General features: G+C 34.4%; 1 protein-coding gene across 9 annotated transcripts in view; it reads right to left on the bottom strand.

Annotated features, from left to right (window-relative positions):
- Window positions 1-662: 662 nt before the first annotated feature.
- Window positions 663-23,223, bottom strand: part of CEP57L1 (centrosomal protein 57 like 1) — a 42,251-nt gene continuing 19,690 nt past the window's right edge. Inside the window, exons 2-12 of one of the 9 annotated variants that reach the window (XM_074333378.1) lie at window positions 18,131-18,274; window positions 16,644-16,809; window positions 14,932-15,111; window positions 13,436-13,557; window positions 11,116-11,232; window positions 9,982-10,059; window positions 9,404-9,490; window positions 4,492-4,590; window positions 4,151-4,395; window positions 2,972-3,116; window positions 663-1,086 (exon numbers count right to left, since the gene is read on the bottom strand). In XM_074333378.1, coding sequence (XP_074189479.1) covers window positions 868-1,086; window positions 2,972-3,116; window positions 4,151-4,395; window positions 4,492-4,590; window positions 9,404-9,490; window positions 9,982-10,059; window positions 11,116-11,232; window positions 13,436-13,557; window positions 14,932-15,111; window positions 16,644-16,809; window positions 18,131-18,184 — 1,512 coding nt within the window. In that variant the 5' untranslated portion in view covers window positions 18,185-18,274 and the 3' untranslated portion in view covers window positions 663-867. Of the gene's footprint in view, window positions 1,087-2,971; window positions 3,117-4,150; window positions 4,396-4,491; window positions 4,591-9,403; window positions 9,491-9,981; window positions 10,060-11,115; window positions 11,233-13,435; window positions 13,560-14,931; window positions 15,112-16,643; window positions 16,810-18,010; window positions 18,090-18,130; window positions 18,275-23,223 lie in introns of those variants that run through there. The other 8 variants (XM_074333379.1, XM_019734987.2, XM_019734986.2 and 5 more) reach the window with 8 other exon arrangements.

Genomic DNA, 23,223 nt, shown 5'->3' with positions numbered 1-23,223 from the left:
TCAGAAGAGTTGTACTAATTTCCAATGGCTTCTGGAAAGATAGGTCAGAAAGTGTAAATTTATTATAAAGCCTACACACACAAAGAAATCTCTTATTACATCATTGATTTAAAAATATAAAAAAATAAGACTGTACCATATTTCCCTGAATTTTTTGCTGGATGAGGAAATGAAATGTCCAACTTCTTCCTGTACTTTCTTATATATATATAAAATGCAAAAACTAAAAGTTATCAAAATCGTAGTTGTAAAACTAGATTTGTAAAAGAGAATGGGAATAGCAGAGGAAAGCTTCTGTAGCTGACTTGTCATCTAAATATTAAGTGCGTTATTATTTGTAATTGTCATACAATCTTGGGCTAAAGGCCTGTTTACAAAGCTTTTCCCTTTCCAAAAACAAAAAACATTTCATAGCTCTAAAACAAGATAGGGAGGAAGTACTAGCAAAGTTAAAAGACCTTTCCATACTCTGTTTATTTTGTGTTGGTTCTTAAGGGTACAAGCCTACTAAATGAAAAAGTGGAATGGTACTTCAAATGGTATTTCAAATTTAACTCAACTTTAAATACCATCAATCCAGTGTACTTTCTTAGATTTGGCTTAAGATATCTAAAAATTGAACCATGTTTCTAAAATATGGTGAGATTAGGTATGTCAGTCAATAAGAAAAACAAAAAAGCAATCATTTATTATTTGAGACTCTGAGGAGGTAATTAGGCATTAATTAAAAAGTACTACAATTTGATACTTTATAGAAGCTGGAAACATAATTCAAAATTTCATAAAGGTATATTAAATTAAAACCACTTTAGACAATTTAAGATTTCACTGACAAAGTTCATTTAAGGTGACAGTTTTGCTACTGTGTTACTGTTCCCACATGATATCATCTCTTCTCAGTTTCATTTGAAGATTATGGACTCGTATTGGATGAAAGTTGCTGTTCTTCTGAAGAGAGTTAGTTAGCAAACATTTTCTGGGGCTATTTTTTATGTTCTTTGATCCTTTAGGGTTGCTGTCTTCTTGTTGAATACCTGAAGCATCACTCATCTTTGAGTTTTGAAATTTTTGCTGCAGTTTACGGACCTGGAGAGAAAAAAAAAATCTAACATTTTAGTCAAAAACACTAAAAATATACCCTCCAATTGATGGACTGGATTGATAGTTTAAAGATTACATGAAATGAAAAAGCTCTTAAGTTTTTATTTATTGAATACCTATTATAGGCCTAACACTGTGCTAGTCAGATAGAAATATAATGAATAAAACAATCTCTGCTCTCAAGGAGCTTATTGCTATTATTAGTGAAAGAAAACCATATATGTCACAATTGGAGAACAATTCAAGCCAGGATAACTTTGAGTAGGACAAAAACTGTATATTTGAGAAGGCCAAAGTAGGACAGGATCAATGTGCACTGAGAAAGCTGAGGGGACGGTTTATGGAGGATATGAAATGGGTGAAAACTACAGAACAGAGAGAAGGACCTTCCAGGTGATATTAACAGCAAAGATTTGGTGCGAGGAATGAACATCAAGTTTACAGAGTTGAATATATATAGTTTTTTTTCTTTACTAAAATATAGTATTTGCGAATTTAAAGACTACTGGATGCGAGTAACAACAACAAAACAAAAGTCAAGGGTATTCTCTTGTATCATTGACAAGTGATGATCGGATAGACAGAATTAAACTAAACCTATCAACAAGCCAAAAGCCATTTCTCCCAAGTCTAGTCCATTACTTAGACTATTTCACTTATGCATAGGCCTAATTGGTAGAGCTGATCCAGATATTGGCTAAGTACCTGGTGGTATTCTATCTGTGTAAGGCCATCTTAATTACAGACATTAAATTTATCGTGATAAAACACTCAAAAATTTATACTGCTACAGCTATTATGGAATAGAAATATTTTTCAAAATCTAATGTACAGACTGCCTAAATTTTAAAAATATGACTACTCTTCAATTCCATTCAAGGTTCTCCCATGCGATTCTAAGAATGTGCACAAGTTATATAATCTTCACCCTAATACAATCATACAAACATTTTTACTTACTATAACCTTAAAAGCCAGTAAAATAAAAATATTTGCTTCAAAACTTTCATTTTCTTCTTTCTTTCTTTATTGGCCATAGCATAATGAAGGCAGGCTACATCCTTCATTACTGTCTTATCAAAGTGGGGGAAGCTTAATTGTGAGCTTAATCTATCACCAGTTTATACAAATGTTGATTACTACATGGGCAGATAGCTAGCTACATAATGCCACTTGAAGGTTCCTGGAAAGATTCCCGCTGCCTTCTGCTCCAGCAACATAGTAATCCCAATAATCCAAGCTATTGGGTCATTGCCTTGGGATAAAATATTGTAATATTCCATGATTCCTTTGTTAAAATATTAAAATTGTTATGCCATTCTTAGTTATTAAGAATTCACACGCGAGGACGGAGGCCCCCTCACCACCTCACTACAGCTAGCTGAACACAGGTCTTCAGAGAACGCAACACAGCACAGCTTGTTCTGGGAAAGTGAAAATAGTGGTTTTAGAATTGGGAGACCACTTAAGGACCCAGATTTACGTATGGTACTGAATTAGGGACTTGTCAACATAAGGGGCTTCATTTAGGCATTTAGGGGAGGGAGGGATAAGGGGAAAGAATGCTGAAAGGGTAACTGAGAGCCCTGCAAAGCAAATTTAGACTACCTCACATTTTTCCCAAAGACATTTCTGAACACACTATCTAAACCTCTTTCTCCCTTTTGGTTATATTATCTTCAAGAGTTATGTTAGAGGCCATATTATTCCAATGGAACAGATGACTCTATAATAGCCTAAATGACTCGTCTATCATCTTTTCACTAAGTCACACGTACAGTCCTCAAATTTGAAAGGTCATATAGAGATATAACAAAGGAATCCATGTATATTATCTTTTCATTAAAATCTTTTACTAAAGCTTTCTTACACTGTCTTGATGCTTCATCAGTTTGGAAATTTGTTCTCCTTTAATTTCCATTTTCTTTACTAAATGTTCTAGTTCACATTCTATATCTTCACAGACTGAACGACTTTCAGTTTCCTCCATTTGATTCAGTAGTTTTCGGTGCTCCCTATGAAAGAAAAGCATATATCAAGCACTGTTATAGAGTATGGTACATGTTTTTGTCATAATTAAACAATATTCTGTCCAATCATAAATTTTAGTCAGTTATATATTAATCTTCAAAGACAGTCTCTTTTTATGGTTAGGGTTATCTAATTAAACCTATGGTAAATATAAACAGGCTCTTGTGATTTGAGATTAGTTACATTTAGAAATATCTTAGACTTAGGGTCTTAAAGAACTTTAAAAAAAGTCTGAATTCTTGATGTTCATAGCTAAATATAGTAAAATATTCTGATGTTCTTAGCTAGAGGCATTAAAGGACTCTCTTTAGTTCCAACCTTGGAATTATTAACGTAGGATCTTTGGAAGAATTCCAGGTGTGGAAGTATTTGCTTGAGAATCCCTAAATTAAATGATAGGCTATTCAAATAAATACTGTCAATAGAATTAGTTACATCTCCTACAGACTTCTTAGTTCAACTAGCTGGACAGCCAAATCACATATTCTGTAGAATTTTTGTTGAATATATATTTAAACTTGAGGCTTAAAATACATATTCCATACAGAATTTTATTTACTATGGATGCTTCAAAACTTGTAATGCAGATCAGCCAGAGTCTAAAACAAGAAATTGAATTCCTATTTGTCTAATGAAATCATTCATTTAACTAAACAATTATAAAAAACAAAAGGAGAATCTTTCTTATAAAAAGTTTTGAGTTATAACTTAAGATCACCAGACCCCATTTGTTAGGATGACAGTAATATTTGTCTATAAGTTCAGATCTTGGGAATATAGAAACTCCTTAGATTGGAAAAGTAGTAATTACACACAGCTGAAAATTTAAATACAGTAGCTATCAATAAATACAATGAAACATCAGTGACAACAAATCTGTGCAGATCAAAATAAGTCCAAATGGCTATCTAAGCAAGGGCCATTAAGAATTTATAAGTGGCACTGTTCTAAGACTAAGAAGAAAAAGCGATACCTAAATATCTTGCTACTTCTTCTGGTAAAGAATAAAAATACTTACATACTCATTTGGTCGAGCTCATCTTGCATTGCCATCAAAAGTTCAGACAAATTGTCACAAATGGAAACAGATTTTTCTGGGTCAGCAGGTACAGCTTTGCAGTGGTAAGTTTTCCTAGTAGGCTTGTAGAGACACCTAGGCTCAGTGACTTCAGGAGGTTTCTGAAGGATATGTGGCCCATAATGTTGCATCATCTGTAGCAGGTTTTGCATACTTGCATTTACAGAACGACTTGCACTGGCAGACTTTAGGGGAAAAGAAATAGCTGAGAACAATTTCCAGTCACCCATTGCATTTAAATAGGACTTACAACAAAGCAAGAGTTTTTTTTAAATAAGTACCTTCGTTTTTGCCCCTCTCACCTTCTCAGCCACAACAGGCAGTGATCCAAACTTTGAGGAAACTTGCTGAGATGCTCCTCTTTTTAAACATTTAGGTTTCTAACAAGGGAAAAAGTAAACAAAAATACTTTAAAAGACATTTATGACATGAAGTAGTCTCAAAACTCCATAGTGAATAAACACTCTGATTAGAAAATAGGCAAAAAACAGAGATTTCATTGAAGAGGACAAGCAGGTGGTAAATAAATGCATGAAAAGATACACAACAACATTAGCCATTAGGAAAATGCAATTTACAATGAAATATCACCACACATCTATCAGAATGGCCCACATGAAAATAGTGACAACACCAAATGCTGACAAGGACACAGAGAAACTGGATTATTCATATACTGTGGGTGTGAATACAAAATAATACAGCAACTTTAGAAGCTTCTTATAAAAGTAAGCATATATTTGTCACTTGACCGAGCAATTGCACCCTTTGACATTTCTCCCAGAAGAATGAATAATTACAGTCACATAAAAAACTGTACACAAATTTTCGTAACAGCTTTATTTGTGATAGCCCCAAACTGAAAACAACCCCACTCTCCTTCAATAGGTGAATGGTTAAACTATGGTACATTCATAACATGGAATACTACACAGAAATGAAAAGAACGTGTTGATACTTGGATGGATCTCAAGGGAACTGGTTGAGTGAAAAAGCCAATCTCAAAAGGTTACATGCTGTACAATTCCATTTATATAACATTCTTGAAATAAAATTACAGAGATGGTGAACAGAATAGAAGCTGCCAAAGGTTGTGAGGGGCATGTGTAGCTATAAATGGATTGCGTGAAACAGCATTATGGTGGTGGAATAGTTCTGCATCTTGACTGTGGTGATGGTTACATGAATCTACATGTGATAAAACTATACACACTCACACATACATACACCTACACACACAAATAGTTGAATATAAAACTGGTGAAATCCGAATACATTGTGTGTATTATACCAATGTCAATTTCTTGGGTTTTGTACGATATTATATTTATGCCACATGTTACCATTGGGGGAAACTTGTTAAAGATATACAGGATCTCCCTTGCATGTACTTCTATAATCTGTGAAGAACCTACAATTATTTCAAAGTAAAAAACAAAAAATAAAACAAACAAAAAGCCACTTATGCTAAGGGTACGGAATAACGGTAAATGCTGGCTGGAATATCAACTGGTCCAATCACTTTTGACATTATCTTGTAAAGTGAAGGATGCAGGACTCTTAGGGCTCAGCATCTAAGAGAAACCAGGAGGCAGGTACAGAATGTTTGTGACAGTGTTGTTATAATAACAAAAAGTGAGAAACAATCCAAGTGATCACTGAAAGAAAGAAATAACGCATTTATAGCAATAAAAAGCCGTGAACAACTAGTATATGTATCAAGTGGATGATCTCATGAACTTAATGTTGAGTGGAAAAAGCAAGTAGCTAAAGAACAAAAAACAAAGTAAGTGCATTTATATAAAGTTCAAAGTTATATCAACCTGTTAACAATGTATTTTTTAGAAATACCTATTTGGGAAAGTGATTTTATTTTATTTTTAAAAAAAACACAATATCAGATAAACACAGTATCAGAATTGTGGGACTCCTGGGAAGTGGGGAGAGAGGATACAACTTAGGAGAGGGGTATGTTGGGCTTTGAGGACCTGGAGAAGAAAAGATTCATTTGATGTGAACTCCAGAAGGAATTCATTTGCTGAGATGGTCAACTGAGGGCCCAAATTTTATAATTAATAAGAGTCTAGCAGCTATTTGCTAACAGGTTTCTCACGCACTCTGTTTGCCAGAAACAACCTTTGACTGAACTCTCAGCATCCTGCACTATGTATGCCCCACTTGTTTATGCCAGCCAACCACTGCAGGGAAACGCTGGTTCTATCTTCTACCAACAGACTGAGACCTGCCCCATCCAATCAGAACTGCACGATTTGGACACCTCATTTACATAAACTGAACGTAACTGAGAACGTGGGCAGGAAGTTTCGCTATAAAAAGCATCCTCCCCTTGTCTGGGTGGCACACAACTTAGGTTGTTACCTGAATCTGTCTTCCAGGCTACAGCTACTTTTTGCTCAAATAATGCTTTTTATTATTAGTCTAAAATTAATTTTGGTTTACAGTTCCAACAGTGCTGGTGATGTTCTATGTCTTGCTAATGGGGAATACACCAGTGTTAATTTTGTTATCCTTTGAACAGACAGACATTTTTTGTCTTATTCGTATATATACTCTTTCATAAAACATTTTTAAAACGACATTCCTAAACTACATTCTTAAGCTCTTAACAATAATTCAAATTATTTCACTATTTTTGTTAGAGGGATTGAAGTAGGGCAACCAGTTCTCTCAATTTGCCCATGACTGAGGGAGCTCACAGAACACAGGATTTTAGTGATAAAACAAGGACAGTCTCAGGAAAACTAGGGTGGATTGGTTACTCTAGTTAGTACTTTAGCAAGAGAATAATCAACAAAAATGACCAATCCATAACGAAAACAAAATATTCCCAATTCTAAATGGAAATTTTGATAACTTTATTATAAACATTCATTTTTTTAAAAGAGAGAATTAAAGAAATAAAATGGCTTAGAGGTAGAAAAATCCTAACAGTTCTGAGTCAGTTCTTATTCACTCAGAGCTGCTTGGTGAACTTGGAAAATCAATCATTCAAGCTCTGTACCTTAGTAACAGGAATTTCAAGTAATGGAATTTACTTGGTTTGGTCTAAGGCTATTTCAAGCAATTATAATTAAGAATAAAATAATTTTAAGTTTATTTTAAGAATGACATCTCTTACTGATTACAAGATAACCTTTTAAGAGAACAATAAAAACCTCATAGGAAAGGTTTCCGTTATCTCACTTATGATAGTCTGATTCTTTACTTTCAAGTTCACCTTTTCATACTGCTGTCAGTTATCAACTAGAAGTACAGCCCTAGTCATGTCCCTACTCATCTCAAAAGCTGCCAATGTTTTCTAATTGTTTATAGAATAAAAGTTCAAATTCTTAACATGGCAGTAGAGGTCAGTCATAATCTCATCTCAAGCTATATTTCCAATTTTAACTCTCACCATGACACCATCTCATCCCCAGGACTGGACAATTATCTCTGGGTTCGTGGAAAAACCAACTATACCCTCGGATCATAATACACTTCTCCTTATCTCTATTTATCATACCTATTAATCCTCCTAGGCTGCCATGCCTTTTATGCTGCTGCTTCTATGATCCCCGCTTCACACAGTATCTGTCTGTATAAAACCACATTTTGTTTACATCTCTGCTAAGTTTTTATTACACTTGAATATCTGTATATTTATTTGCTTCTATAAATTGCTGTCTTATCTCTTTGCAGCCTAGAGGTACCAGTCTATGTAAATCAAGATGTACGACTTGAATGAACTAGAATCAGGATATGAGCAAGTGTCAGTGAGATAAGCAGGACTCTCGCAGAGGTCTGCTAAGATCTGATTCCACCTTCAGCAACATTAGTAACCCTGCCATTCTTAAAGGGGCATTATTCCTTGCAGACCCTACAGACTTGGGATTTGAACTACTTTCATAAAGTGATTTGCTGTGGATTACGCCTTTTCTTCTCTTCTAGGAATGACCTTTTCTTTCCTTCATTTCTTTCATCTTACTCTCCCTGTACCTTATTTTTACAATGAATAGAAAACTTTTAAAAAAAATTTCTACTAACTCATCAAAGGATGCTATAAAACATAAATATAAAAATAAGTCAATATTTTTTCCACTTGCAAATTACTTGTAGTGATTTTCTACTTGGCTTTGCAGCTTCTAATTTCATTGTGCAAATAAGACACAAAACAAATATTTAAGGAAGGAAATAAGCAAAAAAAAAATCAACATAAAGTTGCACTGGAAAAATGGTTTTCATTATAGTAGTTTGCAAACTCTCTGAAAGACAAAAATTATGAAAAAGACAGCCAGAGTATTTAACAGAAAGTCTTATTTATGCAATAAAAGAATAGCCAAGTTAAGTATAATGTTCTGTCCATTATTGTATCCACAGGGTGAGCCCATGGCAGTGGCCAGAATTCTGCAAGAGCATCCCTGCTTCCATAGCAAACGGAACATAGAAACACTCATTACATGCATATTGAATAAATAGTAATAATGGTCATCAAAACTATAATTTCAGAATAAGATTTAAAGAGATTCAATTTTTCTTTCTTACTATTATAGATAATTAAGGTTTAATACAATATATCCAAAACATCAACTCATCTAAACAAAATATTGGTCAACCTATAAAGTACTAACTTCCCAATTCTTAGTTTTAGGCAATTCCAAAGGATATGAGCATAGAAAGAACAAATAATAAATTCTCTTGAGAAACAACTCATAGATCTTTAACACTACCGTTTTCTCTTTGTAGTGAGCATGTATTATATAAAAATGCCTCCAGGCTCTATTGAGTTGTTGCAGGCATCTCTTGTGTTCTTTAGTGCCTCTTTTATAAAGTATCACAAAATGCATTTCTCTAAGAACTATGTCTTTCTAGAAAAATTGAAATGCTTATTGTTATTTCACAAATGGGCAGATATACTGCCCATTACATGCCCCTCTTTGCTTTCATTGTCAAGCAAACTCAGCTAGGTTTTGTGCTCAAATGCTGCTGAGGTTTTATGGGATTTGCTGTCCTCACACTCAAAACCATCATCATTTTTTTAATCTCCATTTCTCCATTACATATTTTTATCTCCATTTCATAGCAATATTGCATGTCTTTTACTATAAATCTCTTCAAATTCTTTTTGGAAATGGATAGGTATAAATATTAAAAGAGTGAATAAATATTACCAAAAAACAATAAAGGTTTGCATACCTTTGCAGATTTTTTCTTTTCCCTAGATCGTTTTGGATTTGATACTGAAGACATTAAAATCCTATTGATTTCAAGTCCAGTTTGAAGCTATAATATTAAAAGACAAAACTTTATAAAATTGGTTTTAACAAGCTTTTGCGAAAATATTACAATGAAAGATCAGGTCTCAGTATATAGGGATAAAAATGCTTTTTAAGAAAAGACAAGCCCAAAAGACTATTTTTTTGTGTGTGAAAGTCACTAAATCTATTGGTAACTATAATGATTTTCTGTTTATAAGAGAATGAATTGTTTAATGTATATATCAAACAAACTGAAAACAATCTATAACCAAGAGTTCCTTTAACTGGAAAAAAAAATGTATTTATCAAAATTTCAAAAGACCTCTTGGTAATGCATTCAAGTATATGAATGTACTGGCTAATTGAGAATTTAATTATTATAGCAGAAAGGAACAAAACTAACAAGCTAGGAAACAGAAATTAGAGTCTAGACTATCGGCTTCAGTTAATGAAAATGAAGTATAATGAAACATGTAGTTTATTGTTACAGATCATAAAGTGCTCTGCTCTATTTACCTCAGAAGCTTTGTCTTGAAATAGCTTACGTTGATGTTCTTTTTCCTTAAGTTTTTCCTCTAAGTGTTTAATCTTGTCCTGAAAAAAAATAAAAAGACTGGGATCATCATATAAAAACTAGAGCCAAATATCTTTTGTTCCTTTGCCAAATAGTCCTTGGAGTTTTGATTCTTAATAGTTTGGCAAACTAAGGCAGAAACTAAGAAAATAGAATAACAAAAGATGCTAAGAGTTTTATTGGCTTTCTTCTTATGCTCCTTTACCTGCTATTACCTGTAAGAACAAAGGGAAAGCAAAGGATGCACATGCATAGGAGTTATGCACTTCAGCAACAAAACCATAATCATGAAACTTTGGATGGTTATTAAAGGTCTAGAAGGTCAAACATTTTTAGTCTTGGGTCTCAGTGTTTCATTCAAAACATAGACAAATCACAATAAATGTCTTTCATGTGCATATGATAAGGGCAAAGTTGTTAGAGAAGGGAGGGAATAGGAAGACATATTTGAAATGTAAGGTATGGTCCTTATTACTTAAGAGCTAATACTGTACAAGTAGGGAAACAAGAGTAACATACATGAAACAATAAAACAAAAAAACAATGAATGTGACTTTACCCAGACCATGTAGATACTTATACACACAATTACTTCATCTTACATCCTTGGTGCAGTTCAGAATAGGAGGACAGCACTATTTTAAAGGAGGAGTTTCCTGAGTGTTGGAGAACTCAAGGAAAGCTTCATAGAGGAAGCAGGACCTGGAGAAAGTCCTATGGAATAACAGGACTTGGGGGGAAAAAAGAGGGCATTTCAGGACAGGATCTAGGGTAGGCTTAACTGTAAGTGATGAAAGACAAACTTGTAAATATCCTTTAGGTAAACTATCTGACAAATAAAAATGTTCTACCATCTCCGAAGAAGCCAAAATTACAATTTCACATCAAAAGGCAAGCTCACTCATGCTGTGACAGAATACATGGACTTTTCATCTCTATAGGCAGGAATTCATATCTGGATTACTAAAAGTTGTTAACAAAGTTTTATAAATCAAAGATTTATAAAAGCCAATTATGCCTAACACTAAAGATTTATTCCTGGAATCACCACTTCAAAGAAATAAGTGGAAGCTTACCTCAGCAGTTTTCTGAGTTGTTGTAAGTTTAAAACATTCTTTTTCTAAGACATCAAGCTTTTCAAGTTTTGCTTGCAGCTTCATATGATCTTGTTCTTTTTCCCTTTGAAGTTGGGCCTGGAAAGGATGAAAACAAAACCTGAATTTGGCAAGTGATACCAATGGCTCAAGAATAATACAATTTCTGAGAACTCAAATCACAATATAAATCTGTCATAAGAAACACGTACTTACATGCACATATTTTAGGTGCTTACAAGCAAAAACCAAGAAAATCAAATGGTTTTAAAGAAAAAATATAATGTGCAAAAAAAGATGTGCTATATTAGCATCAATGAAACAAACTCTTCTGTGCATCTTTATATACCATTTCAAGGAAAATATCATCAGTGAAAGCTGTAGTAAATAGTGTTGTACACAGGGTGACCAAATGTACTCAATGACTTTCTCTCTCTCTAATTATAACATAGAAAAGCATCTATCAGAGGAATAAAGCATACAGAGAATGTGCAGAACAGGAAAGTTATGCATATCTATTTACTGTTTTGTCCTGGTATTTACTAACACACTGATGCCAGACGTTAATGATAGAGGCCGCTGTGAGGGGAAAGGGTATATGAAAACTCTCTGTACTATCAGCTCAATTTTCTATAAACTTAAAAGTGTTATAAAAAACAAAGTCTATTAAAAAACAGAAAAATGAAACAATCAATAAACAGTCTTGGTAACCTACAGACTAATTGGAGTCACAGAAGGAGAAGAAAGAGAGGTCAAACAAGAGTAATTGTTTGAAGAATAACAGCAAAAATGTTCCAAATTGATGAATAATACCGACAGATCCAAGAATCTCCAAACAACAAACCCAAGCAGAACAGAAAATCATGTTTGGGGACACATTATTATCAAACTGTTGAAAACTAATAATAAAGGGAAAATCTTCAAAGCAGCGTGAGAAATTACACATTATGCACAGAGGAATGAAGATAACAATTCTCATTACAAACTATGAAAGCTAGAAGACAATTGAGACAACATCTTTAATGTGCTGAAAGAATAAAAGCTATAAACTAGAATTCTATATCCAGTGAAAATATCCTTCATCAATGTGGTGAAATAAGACTTTTCCAGATAATATACGCTAAGAGAATTTGCATCATACTTGTAAAGGAAGTACTTTAGATTGAAAAACAAAAAATACCAGATGGAAAACTGAATCTATACAAATAAAAAACGCTGAAAATAGTAAAATTGTTGGTAAATATATATTTTTCTTGTTTCTTACGTTCCTTTAAAAAATATTGACCATTGTGATATTGTGATTTATTAGATATTTGGTCTTCATCTAGTTCCTGACTCATGGCTCTCCCAAACCGTTGGAATTTCCAAAGCTTTGAGAGCAGTAAAGGTGTCTTGTTATGTTAATGAGATAACTTTTGGAAAGCACCTAAGGATGGGGGCTGAGGTCACAACACCATGTTTATAGAAATAAATCGAGGTTTCTGGGAATATTAGCAATTCAAGATCACTTTAATCCAATTTCAGGGACTAAGATTTTCTGGGTTAGTCTAGCCTAGAGCCGAGTTATAATCTGAGTATTTTTCCTTCTTGTTCACCCTTACAAAGAACTCAAGAGCACAGGAAATTTACAAGATTCCTACTCTTGATAGACCCTGGACTCTATAATTTCCTTAGCCCCATAAAGATGGCTATCAGAAGCATTATTTAGCTTCTCAATTAACTGTTCTGGAATCAGAAATGCCCTCAGAAGGATGGGGCCTGAAATACCAGGCCAACCTTCTGGATTTAACTCTACACAGATTTTTGAATTGGGGATTTTTCATTAACTTGTTAATTCTCCAGTGCCTCTGTGTATTTTTTGTTTCTCTTCTCTATCTCGCTCTCTTTCTTTTTTAATATTCTGTTCAGTTTTTCTTGTTTTCCTCTATAGAAAAGTTGGTCCAAATGCCTTAGTCTGCATCATTGTAAGTGGAAATCTCCCATATACAGCTTTATATCCTCATTTACTTAAGATTATGACAATTTTCAAAAGACGGTAAATTTTCTTTTTTTACCTCCCTGAGGGGAACTTTACCAGATTTTACTGTGTATCTAATTTGTGTCATATAGTTTACATCTTACTTTTTTTATTGAGGTATTAACTGATATACAATATTATATTAGTTTTAGGTGTATAACGTAGTGATTTGACCTTTGAATACATTGTGAAATGGTCACAAGAGTTACCATCTGTTACCATACAGTTATTATTCTTCAAAAACACATTAAATGATATTATATTCCTTAAAGAAAATATGTTCACCTGTTGTTCTAGGATCATATTCTTCTCTCGCTCTACATTGAGAACCATTCTCTTTGTGTATTCTAGTTGCTTTTCTAGGAAAGTACAGCGACACTGAGCTGAGCTTAACTGTATACTTATATCTATGGGAAAAAAAGTAATAATGAGTCAATTAGTTGATTATCACATAGATAAGAGATTTGGTTATCATAAAAAATGCATTACATGAATTCAATCAAGAGCTAAAAGTACAGGCCTTCTTTAGTTCTAAGTACTGACTCTCCCAGACTTATGAACATTTCTTTGTGAATATCTCATTAATTATATGTAAGTGGCTTAACATTACCTCCCCCTAAAGATCCCGAGGGCATACATCTGAAAGGAGAAGATGTCAGTGACTTATAGGATGATAAAAGTCCTGGCTGTTCCTGGGAAATGACACTACCTGGAAAAATAGAAGACCTAAAGTCTCTTCCCTATCAATACGTTTCTGCTCTTTCAAGAAATTCAGGTATGGGGCGGCTGGTTGGCTCAGTGGGTTAGAGCACAGTGCTCACAACACCAACGGCGCTGGTTCGATCCCTACGTGGGCCAGTGAGCTGCACCCTCCACAACTAGATTGAAAACAATCACTTGACTTGGAGATGATGGGTCCTGGAAAAACACACTGTTCCCCAATATTCCCCAATTTTAAAAAAAAGAAATTCAGGTATGTGCATTCTACCATTTCCATTTTCCTCTGTTCATGACTACTGACAGCACAGTTAATTCCATAAGGTATTAAAAACCTCTTTTTCATTCTTTATTTTTTCACTTTCCTCAGATCTTTCTTCCACTTTTGTCCAATTACCTCTGAAAATTTTTTCTCCCCATGTTTTCATTCTACTTATACATGGAAACAAAAACTTGAACCTTGTTCATGAGTATTGAGTGTAATGTTACAAAGAAAAAGAAAGCCATACATTTTGAAGTGAAATTATATAAAGAACTTATGTTCTAAATCTCTAAAACTTGTGTCCAGATGTCCTTTTCATAATTTCCACAGAACCGCCACCTACCTATCCATTTCCTCTAACCTCTCAAGTTAAATAGAATTTTTTTATTCATTTGTATTGTTTTTATATTGTTTAATTACTAATGTTGCTTTATGTTTTCAAATTTTAAAAACTAGTGTTAACTGAAACTATAAAATATTTCAATTATACATAGGTTTAACTGGATTTTGTTGGTATTCTGAAAATATTCTAATTTCTAAATACAACTCATCTAAAAACTTAATTTTTCTTTTAATCTCAAAAATTTATGAACTGGGACAAAAGTTAGAGATAATAGAAGTAAGTTCAAAGTTAGATCCATTTCCTGTAAACATGAAAATGTTTGAGAACAAGACCTCAAGGTTTGAATGTATCTATTACATAAGAACAAATATTTGAATAAATCTGCTTAGACTAGGATTATTATTTTCAATTGTAAACTTTTATAACTCCTTGTTTCTGAGAACTACTGAATTTTCTCACCTTTTTTCTGCTTTATCAGTTCCTGGTGTACCAGATTTCTCTCATTTGTTTCAATCTCCAAGGCCTGTTTATACTGTGCTGCTTCTCTGGAAAGGATGTTCAGGTTATCTTCAGCTTGTGTTCTCTCTAACTCTAAACGATGAATCTTTTCCTGAAGAGTTTTTAAGGCTAAAATAAGAGCTGTTGGAACAAAAAAGTGCTTGGTATTATAAATGACAAATTTTGAACACTTATAATATAAAAGTGAGCAGTATATTTTTGTTAGTGAGCCAGAAATATGTATGAGTGATGTATATTCCTCATAAAAATTAAAAATAATGACTAAAACTCTAATGAGAGAAATTTTCTCTAACATATCTTGTAAAAACAATGTATTCATGATTCTATTTAGTGATTTTCTAGGTTTGAGAAAGCTAATGATCACAATTTAATTAAATAAATATTTTTCAAATTAAAACACTTAAAACGATAATGTATGCAGAGTCTGGGAGGCATACAAGTCTGAGTATGCATAAAGAAAATTAAAATATAGTATCCACTAATTAACACAGAAATTTAGGTTTAAAGTTAAAGGTTTTTCTTAGTTATTGATGGGTTCAGCTTTAATCAAATCACAAACATTTACTGTTCCTTTGTCTAAGATACAGTGTTAATAATCAGGAAACACGAGGTAGAATACAGCTCCTTCCATTCAAAAAAAAAGTTATAGCCTAGTGATTTACCTGGTGTCAGGCTTGAAAGATTATAAGTATTACTCATGAGCTACTATGATTTTTATTCAGCTATGTTAATATCTTCATGATTCAAATAAGTTCAGAGTTATAAATTTTCAAACATTATCTTAGACTTTCTATTCAGTAAAAACTTCAAACTATAAAACTAGAGACGAATGAAATATAGGTAAATGTTATAGGTTAACTTTCATATAGTGTATATCCAATTAGAAAGATGTTTGCTAGAGATTATCGTTTGTTTTTTTACAAATTAGATAAGAAAATTATTTTTATTGCTCTTTATATAGTATCTGTAGCTGGTTCACTGATTTGGATTATTATTTCTTGTGGTTGTTTTACTCCACAAGGCCAGTCTGTTTATTAATAGCAACCACTACTATAGAATATTAACAAACAAACTGATAATCGGCATCTTAGAAAGTATGTATTTATCAACTTGTATAGTTAATATTTATTATTTGTATGGCATAAGGTATGCCTGGAGTCATAAATATTTTCCTAATTCAGTTTTACTATCCACCTAAGTTTATATTTTAAAAGTTATAAAACTTGTGTTTTGTAGTTATTCCAACGTACTGGCTTCCTAAGGGATTTTCAAGGGTAATTTTGGATATATTCAATTTCTGAATTGAATCCTTGACTAAGACATAATTCTACTTAATTCACTAGCATTCTAATCATGTAGTTCAGAAGGATTTCACATCTGACCTTTTTATTCTTCAAAGACTTTTTCTGTTTTCTAATGATATTTTAATAATAAACCTATGATATATGTCATCTCATAGCTGAAGAAGGCAAAATAAAAAATGTTAAATAACTTGTCTAATTTTATAGAAATTTTTAGCAACAGAATCAAAATTAGTAATTTTTTTAAGATTAAATACTCAATTACATTATTTTCTACATAAAAATGAAGCTTTATATAACATACTTTGTGCCACTCCCCTAATTTTAAGTAAGGTTTTATATTCACTTTACCTTGGCTATTTGGACTAGGAAGCATTTTAGCAGCGGTTACTCCAAAGTTCACAGAGTGGTGATTCTGAGATGACTCATCAGACTGGATGAATGATGGAACACACACTCTTTCGGGAGGTTTAAGATAGCTTCCTACTATGCTATGCATTAACTCAGAATCCATTACCTGTAGAGAATAAAGGAATAATATAGTATAACATCATTCTCTCTTATTTGAATGACAAAAACATTACACAAATATTCAGGTGAAACTTTAACACAAATACAAAATCATACACTGTGGAGCTGTGTCTTTATGAACATAATTATCACAAACTCAACTATAATAAGCTCAGCAATGAAAGAAAGAAAAATGACTATTTACTGTATAAATAAATAGCACGGACAATTCTGCCTGACTCGCATGAGCATACGCCCTGGACTGAGCATCACATGGGTTGTGTGAATTTGCTGGTTTCTCACTTGATGCTAACTAAGTTCACATATGTCTTATCATCTGAGCACCTCTCTATAAACAGTGACTCTAGGGTTCAAAGAGAAAACATATATTCTAAAAGACAACACAGCTTTTAAAACAAGCCACCCATATAATCCAATTATCTAATATTGACTGCTGAATTATAATGTACTGGCTTCCCAAGGAATTTTCAAGGGTAATTCTGGATATATCAATTTCTGAACCTAACCCTTGAGTAAGATACAACTCCACTGAATGCACTAGCATTCTATTCATCTAGTTTAGAAGGGTTCCAAATCTGAAGACTAAAATAGCCTTATTTTCTCATTCTGGGCTTTTATCTTTTTGGTTTGTTTGTTTGTAAGAGAGACACTTTAATCATTTAGGAGGTATTTATTTTTACCTAACTTTCCCAAATCATTCTATTTTTCCTTTCTGTAATTTAAATGTATAGTATCTTAGAAATGTATTCTACTTAATAAAGTCTTGTCAATGCTAATTAAATTCATAACCACATTAGAAAAGTTAAAAAATTCACCAGCACAATTTTAAGGAAAAAAGCTTATTTTAAAATGTAAATTTAAATATATTTAAATTTGTATAATTACTAGCCTATTTTGATTTTTGAGAATTGCAAGTTTTCAGTGATTTCACTACCTTCATAATTCAAGGCATAGGAAGGCACTTCCCATGACTATATTTCCTGGGAGAGTAGAAAACACACTTCTGAACTCAAAAGGAATTTTTACTTTAGCCATTGCCATGATTGGTTGTCTTCCAGAACATTCTGATTGGTCTAAATTAGAGGTTATATAGCCTCAGAAGCTTTGCTAGAATACTTGTTGCTCTTTGCTCTTGAGAGGCAACCATTTTTTGCTATTGTTATCAGCACTAGCTACCATTTACTAACCATGTCTCCATCCCTCTGAGTTGTTGCTGCTCAGACACTGTTCCTCATGAGAGACTGCATCTAGCTAAGTTGCTGTTCCCTCAAAAAACAAGAAAGCAAAGTTAGTCACAGCTGGCTCACAATGAAGTAGAAGTAGGTCCCCAAGGTACAGAAATTCTGAAGGTGGCTGTACATCTTCAGAGAAAGGTATGTGCTTGTAGTTATCCCAAGATATCTCTGAGTTATTCAAGATATGGAAGTCAGTTTTCAGCTCCTGGTGAGTTTCTCCAATAATGGAAAGAATGAAATTTTGCCATTCGTCACTACATGCTGAAATCCTTGGGAGGACGCTGCTCCCTCTGTCCCAAATATACTTATTTACAAATTGGATTTTGCACCAATTAAAAAACAGGTTCAAATTTGAGGTTTTTAATGTATACGAAATGACTACTCAGAAGATGCCAGTGCATTAAAAGTTAGACTAAAGTTTACTTAAATGTGTAAACATATTTTAAAGGGGGCATAAGCAGAGTAACAACCCACTGGTAGAATGAAAATAAGGTGAAGAAAAAAGAAAGGGAAACATTAAAGAAATGAGACAAGTTACGATGTGACATGGAGCTCAAGGGGTTTTCACTGTAATAGGGGTCCCAGATTAACCCTTACAATCTAGTCCTGCGTTGTAAAAAAGTGCATAAGCCCATGTAAGCTATTTACATAAAGGGCTGAGGCATCCTAGAAGAAAAACTCACTGTGAAGGACGATGAAAGAAGTATAAAAAGCCTCATCCAAAATCAAAGCCTTGTTTGGTGGAGGGGGGAGGAGTGATTTTGAGTAGAGTATGGTAGTTGTCATTATAATTCATCTCTGACCTAGTCCCTGGGACTCATATGTTTGGGTGCTGGGAGGAGAGAGGGCTCTAAGTAAAAACTGAGAAATACTTCACCAATATCTCTATAATAATGAACTTTAAAGTTAATGGTACTCAGATAAGTTGCAACAAACGCACTTCTTAGCCTTCACATCCCCACCCCCCACAGACTGGGCACATTAACAGTGAGAATTATGGCAGTGCACTGACAGTCAGGCAGCCCACACGGGCATGAGCTGCAGGACAAAGGTAAGTAACTAATACTTGCTGTCCCTTCACTGGAACGTTCTACACTGCTACAGACAGATTTTGTTTGGTCTTTTCACCTCTTACTATCTCTTCCCTTCCAGGCTGCTTATGAGCTGTTTACTTGTCTCCCCTTTTTAATTGGTTTCCCAGTTCATAGCAAATAAGAAACAACAAAACAAGTTTCACTCATTAACCAGTCAGAGATGAAAACTCCAGTCTCTGGCAGTCCTTAAAGCATTCGTAGCTTAATTATACTACAAAGGATGCTATGGGAACCCAGGGGAGTGGCATCTAACTGATTCTGGGGATTCCAGAGACGGCATCCTGGAGGGGCTAGTTCTTAAGCTGAAATATGGAGGCGAGTAGAATTTGACAGGTTCAAGGAAGTGGGGGTAGAGAACAAGATAAAGTGTGAAAAAGAGATAGCATACCTCACATTTATTGATAAAAATAACCTCACATTTATTGAACACTTATGTGAATTGACATATTAAAATCCACATAAACCTATGAAGCACAGTTAGTTCCATTTTAAAGACGAGGAAACTGTGGCATAAAAAAAACCTGTTTATTGGCCAAGGTCACACAACTACTTAAGTGGCAAAATAAGGATTTGAGCTCAGGAAGTCTGGCTCTAAAGCTCACACTTTTAACTACCATGCTATATTGTTTATTTATGTAAAGTTATGAAAGCAAGAGAAGGCCTGGTGTGTTGGGCAAGTTACTACAAGAAGTGTATAAAGCTGGAAGATTGCAAATGTGCCTGAGTGTTGCAGAAGAGGAGGCAGAAACCAGATCTGAGGAACCCTGTCTACCGGGCACAGGTACTTGGATTGTGTCCCACAAGCAATTAGAGCCACCCTGCCGAAAAGCAGCAGGATCACACGGCCTTTGATGAAGATGGCTGTGAGATCAGAATGGAGAAAAACCACCAGAGGCTAGAAGTCCAGGTAGGAAGCTATTCCAGAACTCCATGTGAGAAGTGATAAAGACCTGAACCAAAGTAACAGAAGTGGGAATGGGAAGGAGGGGACAAATGAAAGATAATTAGGGTGTTGAATTCATAGAACTTACAATCTGAATGAGGAAAATTAGTGATAGGGAGAAATTAAATGAAGCTGTAGTTAAGGCAGAAAACAGATTTGGAAGGGGGTGGCGGTGGTATAAAAAGTTTATTTTAGACATGTTTCAGGTGCTTGTGGGACAATAACAAAAAACAGCTAAGACTTCTATGGAGCTGCTTATGTGCCGGCACTGGCCAAAGAATTTTACATGTACCGCTCTAACGAATCATCACAGCAACCGTATGAGGCATTTCTATTAATTTCATTTTATATGAGGGAACTGAGATGTGAGGTAACTTTGTGTGAGGTCACACAGCTGTGAAGCGGCCAAGTGGGGACTTGAGCCTCGGTAGCCTGGATCGTAGTGTATTCTGCCTGTAACAGAGACATGTCAGTTGTACAGATGAGTTTGGCATCCAAGAAGAATGGTTTAGATTAAAGATAAGGATTTGGAAGTTATCAGTATATACTGATGGCAGCTACACAGATGAGTACAAAGTATGCAGCTTTTCTCTAAGTGGGGTCCTTCAGTCACTTAGTATTTATTAAAAATGCAGATTCTTGGGTATCACCCAGGTCCACGGAAACAGAATCTCTGGGGTAAGGCCCAGAAACATATAGTTTTTAACTCCCCAATTGATTCTTATGCAAATTAAAGTCTGAAGATCACTGATGAGGAATGAGAAAAAAAAAAAAGTGTAACAATGACATTGAATTTATTAGAAGTGTGTCTATAATAAGAGTAAATGAGTTCTGAAAAAGGATAGTAAGAGCCTAAACAAGTGTCTGATGGATCTTTTACCAAATCTAAGGCACTATTATAAAAGACATCCTTCTTTTATGTCACACACACACACACACACACACACAAATAGGAGACCTCTCATGTAAACCTGGAACAACAGAAAGGCTACAAAGACAGTTGGAGGATCAATGGAAGAATAAACCCACCATGCAGAAAGAGGCAGCAAGGAAACTTGAAAGCCGTTACCTTTATAGTACTGGGCACCAGTAGAGGGAATTTTATCCAAAAGATAGTTCTTACACTTTGTAAGAACTTACACTTCAGCTTTGTACTCCAAATTCATACCACCAGTGGTGTAAAAACAAAAACAAAACCCAACTCTCCAGAGAATTTAATTGAAAATGGTCTCAGGTTGGTAGTAGTGCAAATGACTGGTAGAGGCAAATGCAAATCCTCTCTGAAGTAATCTGACTCCAATCCAGGCCAACAACGATTACAAGATTTATCTCTATTTTAAGCATTTTTTAAAATGTGAAAAAAAGTCTTAGAATCACTGAAATACAGTAAATGGAAGGTATATGAAGCTATTCTGAATGCCCAGAAACTCTGGGGTAGGGCTATTTTCTCGTTCTCAAATTAACACCATACATAATTTCATATAGGTTGATCTGTTTTCAAAAGACAGATTATTAAAAATTACAAAAATCTTTTTCCTTCCCATCACACTTAATCATTTTTTATAATTCCTCTAAATATAAAAAAAATCTCATCCATAAAAAAACACAAAACAAACAAAACCACCACCAAGAGAGGTCAGATCACTGGGCCATACCCCAGAATGTAAATGCTTCAGTCAACTGTTCTCTGGAACTTTGCAAACTGCCTGCAAAACCCCCCACAGGCCCTGGTAACCGTCCAGACACAACAGAAGAACAAACTTGGCTCCTGCTGAGGATGGCGATGTACAGCCCAGTCCGACACGGTAGGTAGTCCTTCTTTCACTCACAGGCCCCAAAACACAGTACCTTAATATTTTCATCATATCTAGAGAATCCTGGCCCTTTTTAAGAAAAATTAATCCCCTCTTAACAAAGCCACAACAAAAAGAATTTTTTAGCACTTTTATTATTTTCCAGTAAAGCAGTGTATTCCTAGTTCAGATATGCATTTTCCATCTTTTCCAAGAGGACTATAAACTCTGCATAAAATATACACTATACGTGTTCTGGGATCTTGTAAAACTGCAATATTATTGTATACAAAGCACATCATCCAAAACGACCATTAGAGGGCTAAAATAGCTTTAGAGTGAAAATAAGCACCAGCTGATCACTGCAAAGAGTTCTAGAATTCAAATTTACAAATACACTAGTTATACAACCATCTACTGGTGGTTTCTCCCTGCTTTTAGTGGGTAAAGCTCCTCACAGCCCCTTTGCAGCAGTCCTGCCATGAACAATTGATACCAGAACTCACATCTGATTCCCACCCTTGCCACTCCCTGCCAGGTGCCGCTTTCACTCAGGAAAGCTGTTTCCTACCCCAGGAGCAAATGTATACATGTATGGTATGTAAGTGAATACAGGGATTTTCTAAGAACTCAGAAAGTGAAATTTCCCACCCCTCTATCGCTAATTTAATATTCACTTTTCCATAGAAACAAGGAAATAATGGTTTTATAGTACCACTGCTATTCTAACCATGTTAGAAAACATTGCTTTTATGTGGGTCTGTGGAAAATCCATTCTGAATGTCAATGTCAACCTACTTAGTTAATTCTTGGGATGAAATTTGTTAGTACAGTTTGTGTACTATGTAATATTTAATTTTAAAAAATTTAAACTAGCCCATAATCCCATTATACAGAAACCTCTATTAACATGCTTTTTTAAAAAACAGTAATGTATCCACAGGTAACAAAACTTAAACAGCATTGAAAAGCACACACAAAAAAGTAAAAATTTTCTACCCCCAGACTGCTCAATTCCCAACCACATCTATTGCTTTCCTCTCTCTGAAGATAACCACCATCAACAGTTTCTTGAGACCAGAAAGAAAAACATTTATATACCTAAGAATTTTTTCTTTTTGGTGATTTTCCTGGTGTATACATCGGTCAGCAGGCAATGGAGGTAAAGGCTGGCCAGATTCTAGAAGCATGGCAATCTTTTTGATTACAGCACCTGTGGTTCATTCCGTACCCTTACATCCCTTGGAACTGTTGCTACTCTCTTGGATTTAGTAATGATCGGCTATGTCTTCTCCTAGGCGTTTCCCCTCCATTTCTGGAGACTTGAGGACAGGA

The sequence above is a fragment of the Rhinolophus sinicus genome, linkage group LG05 (genome assembly GCF_036562045.2).
Source record: "Rhinolophus sinicus isolate RSC01 linkage group LG05, ASM3656204v1, whole genome shotgun sequence".
Lineage (NCBI taxonomy): Eukaryota > Metazoa > Chordata > Mammalia > Chiroptera > Rhinolophidae > Rhinolophus > Rhinolophus sinicus.
Note: the sequence above shows the minus strand (reverse complement) of the source record. Positions and strands in the feature narration are given on the sequence as shown.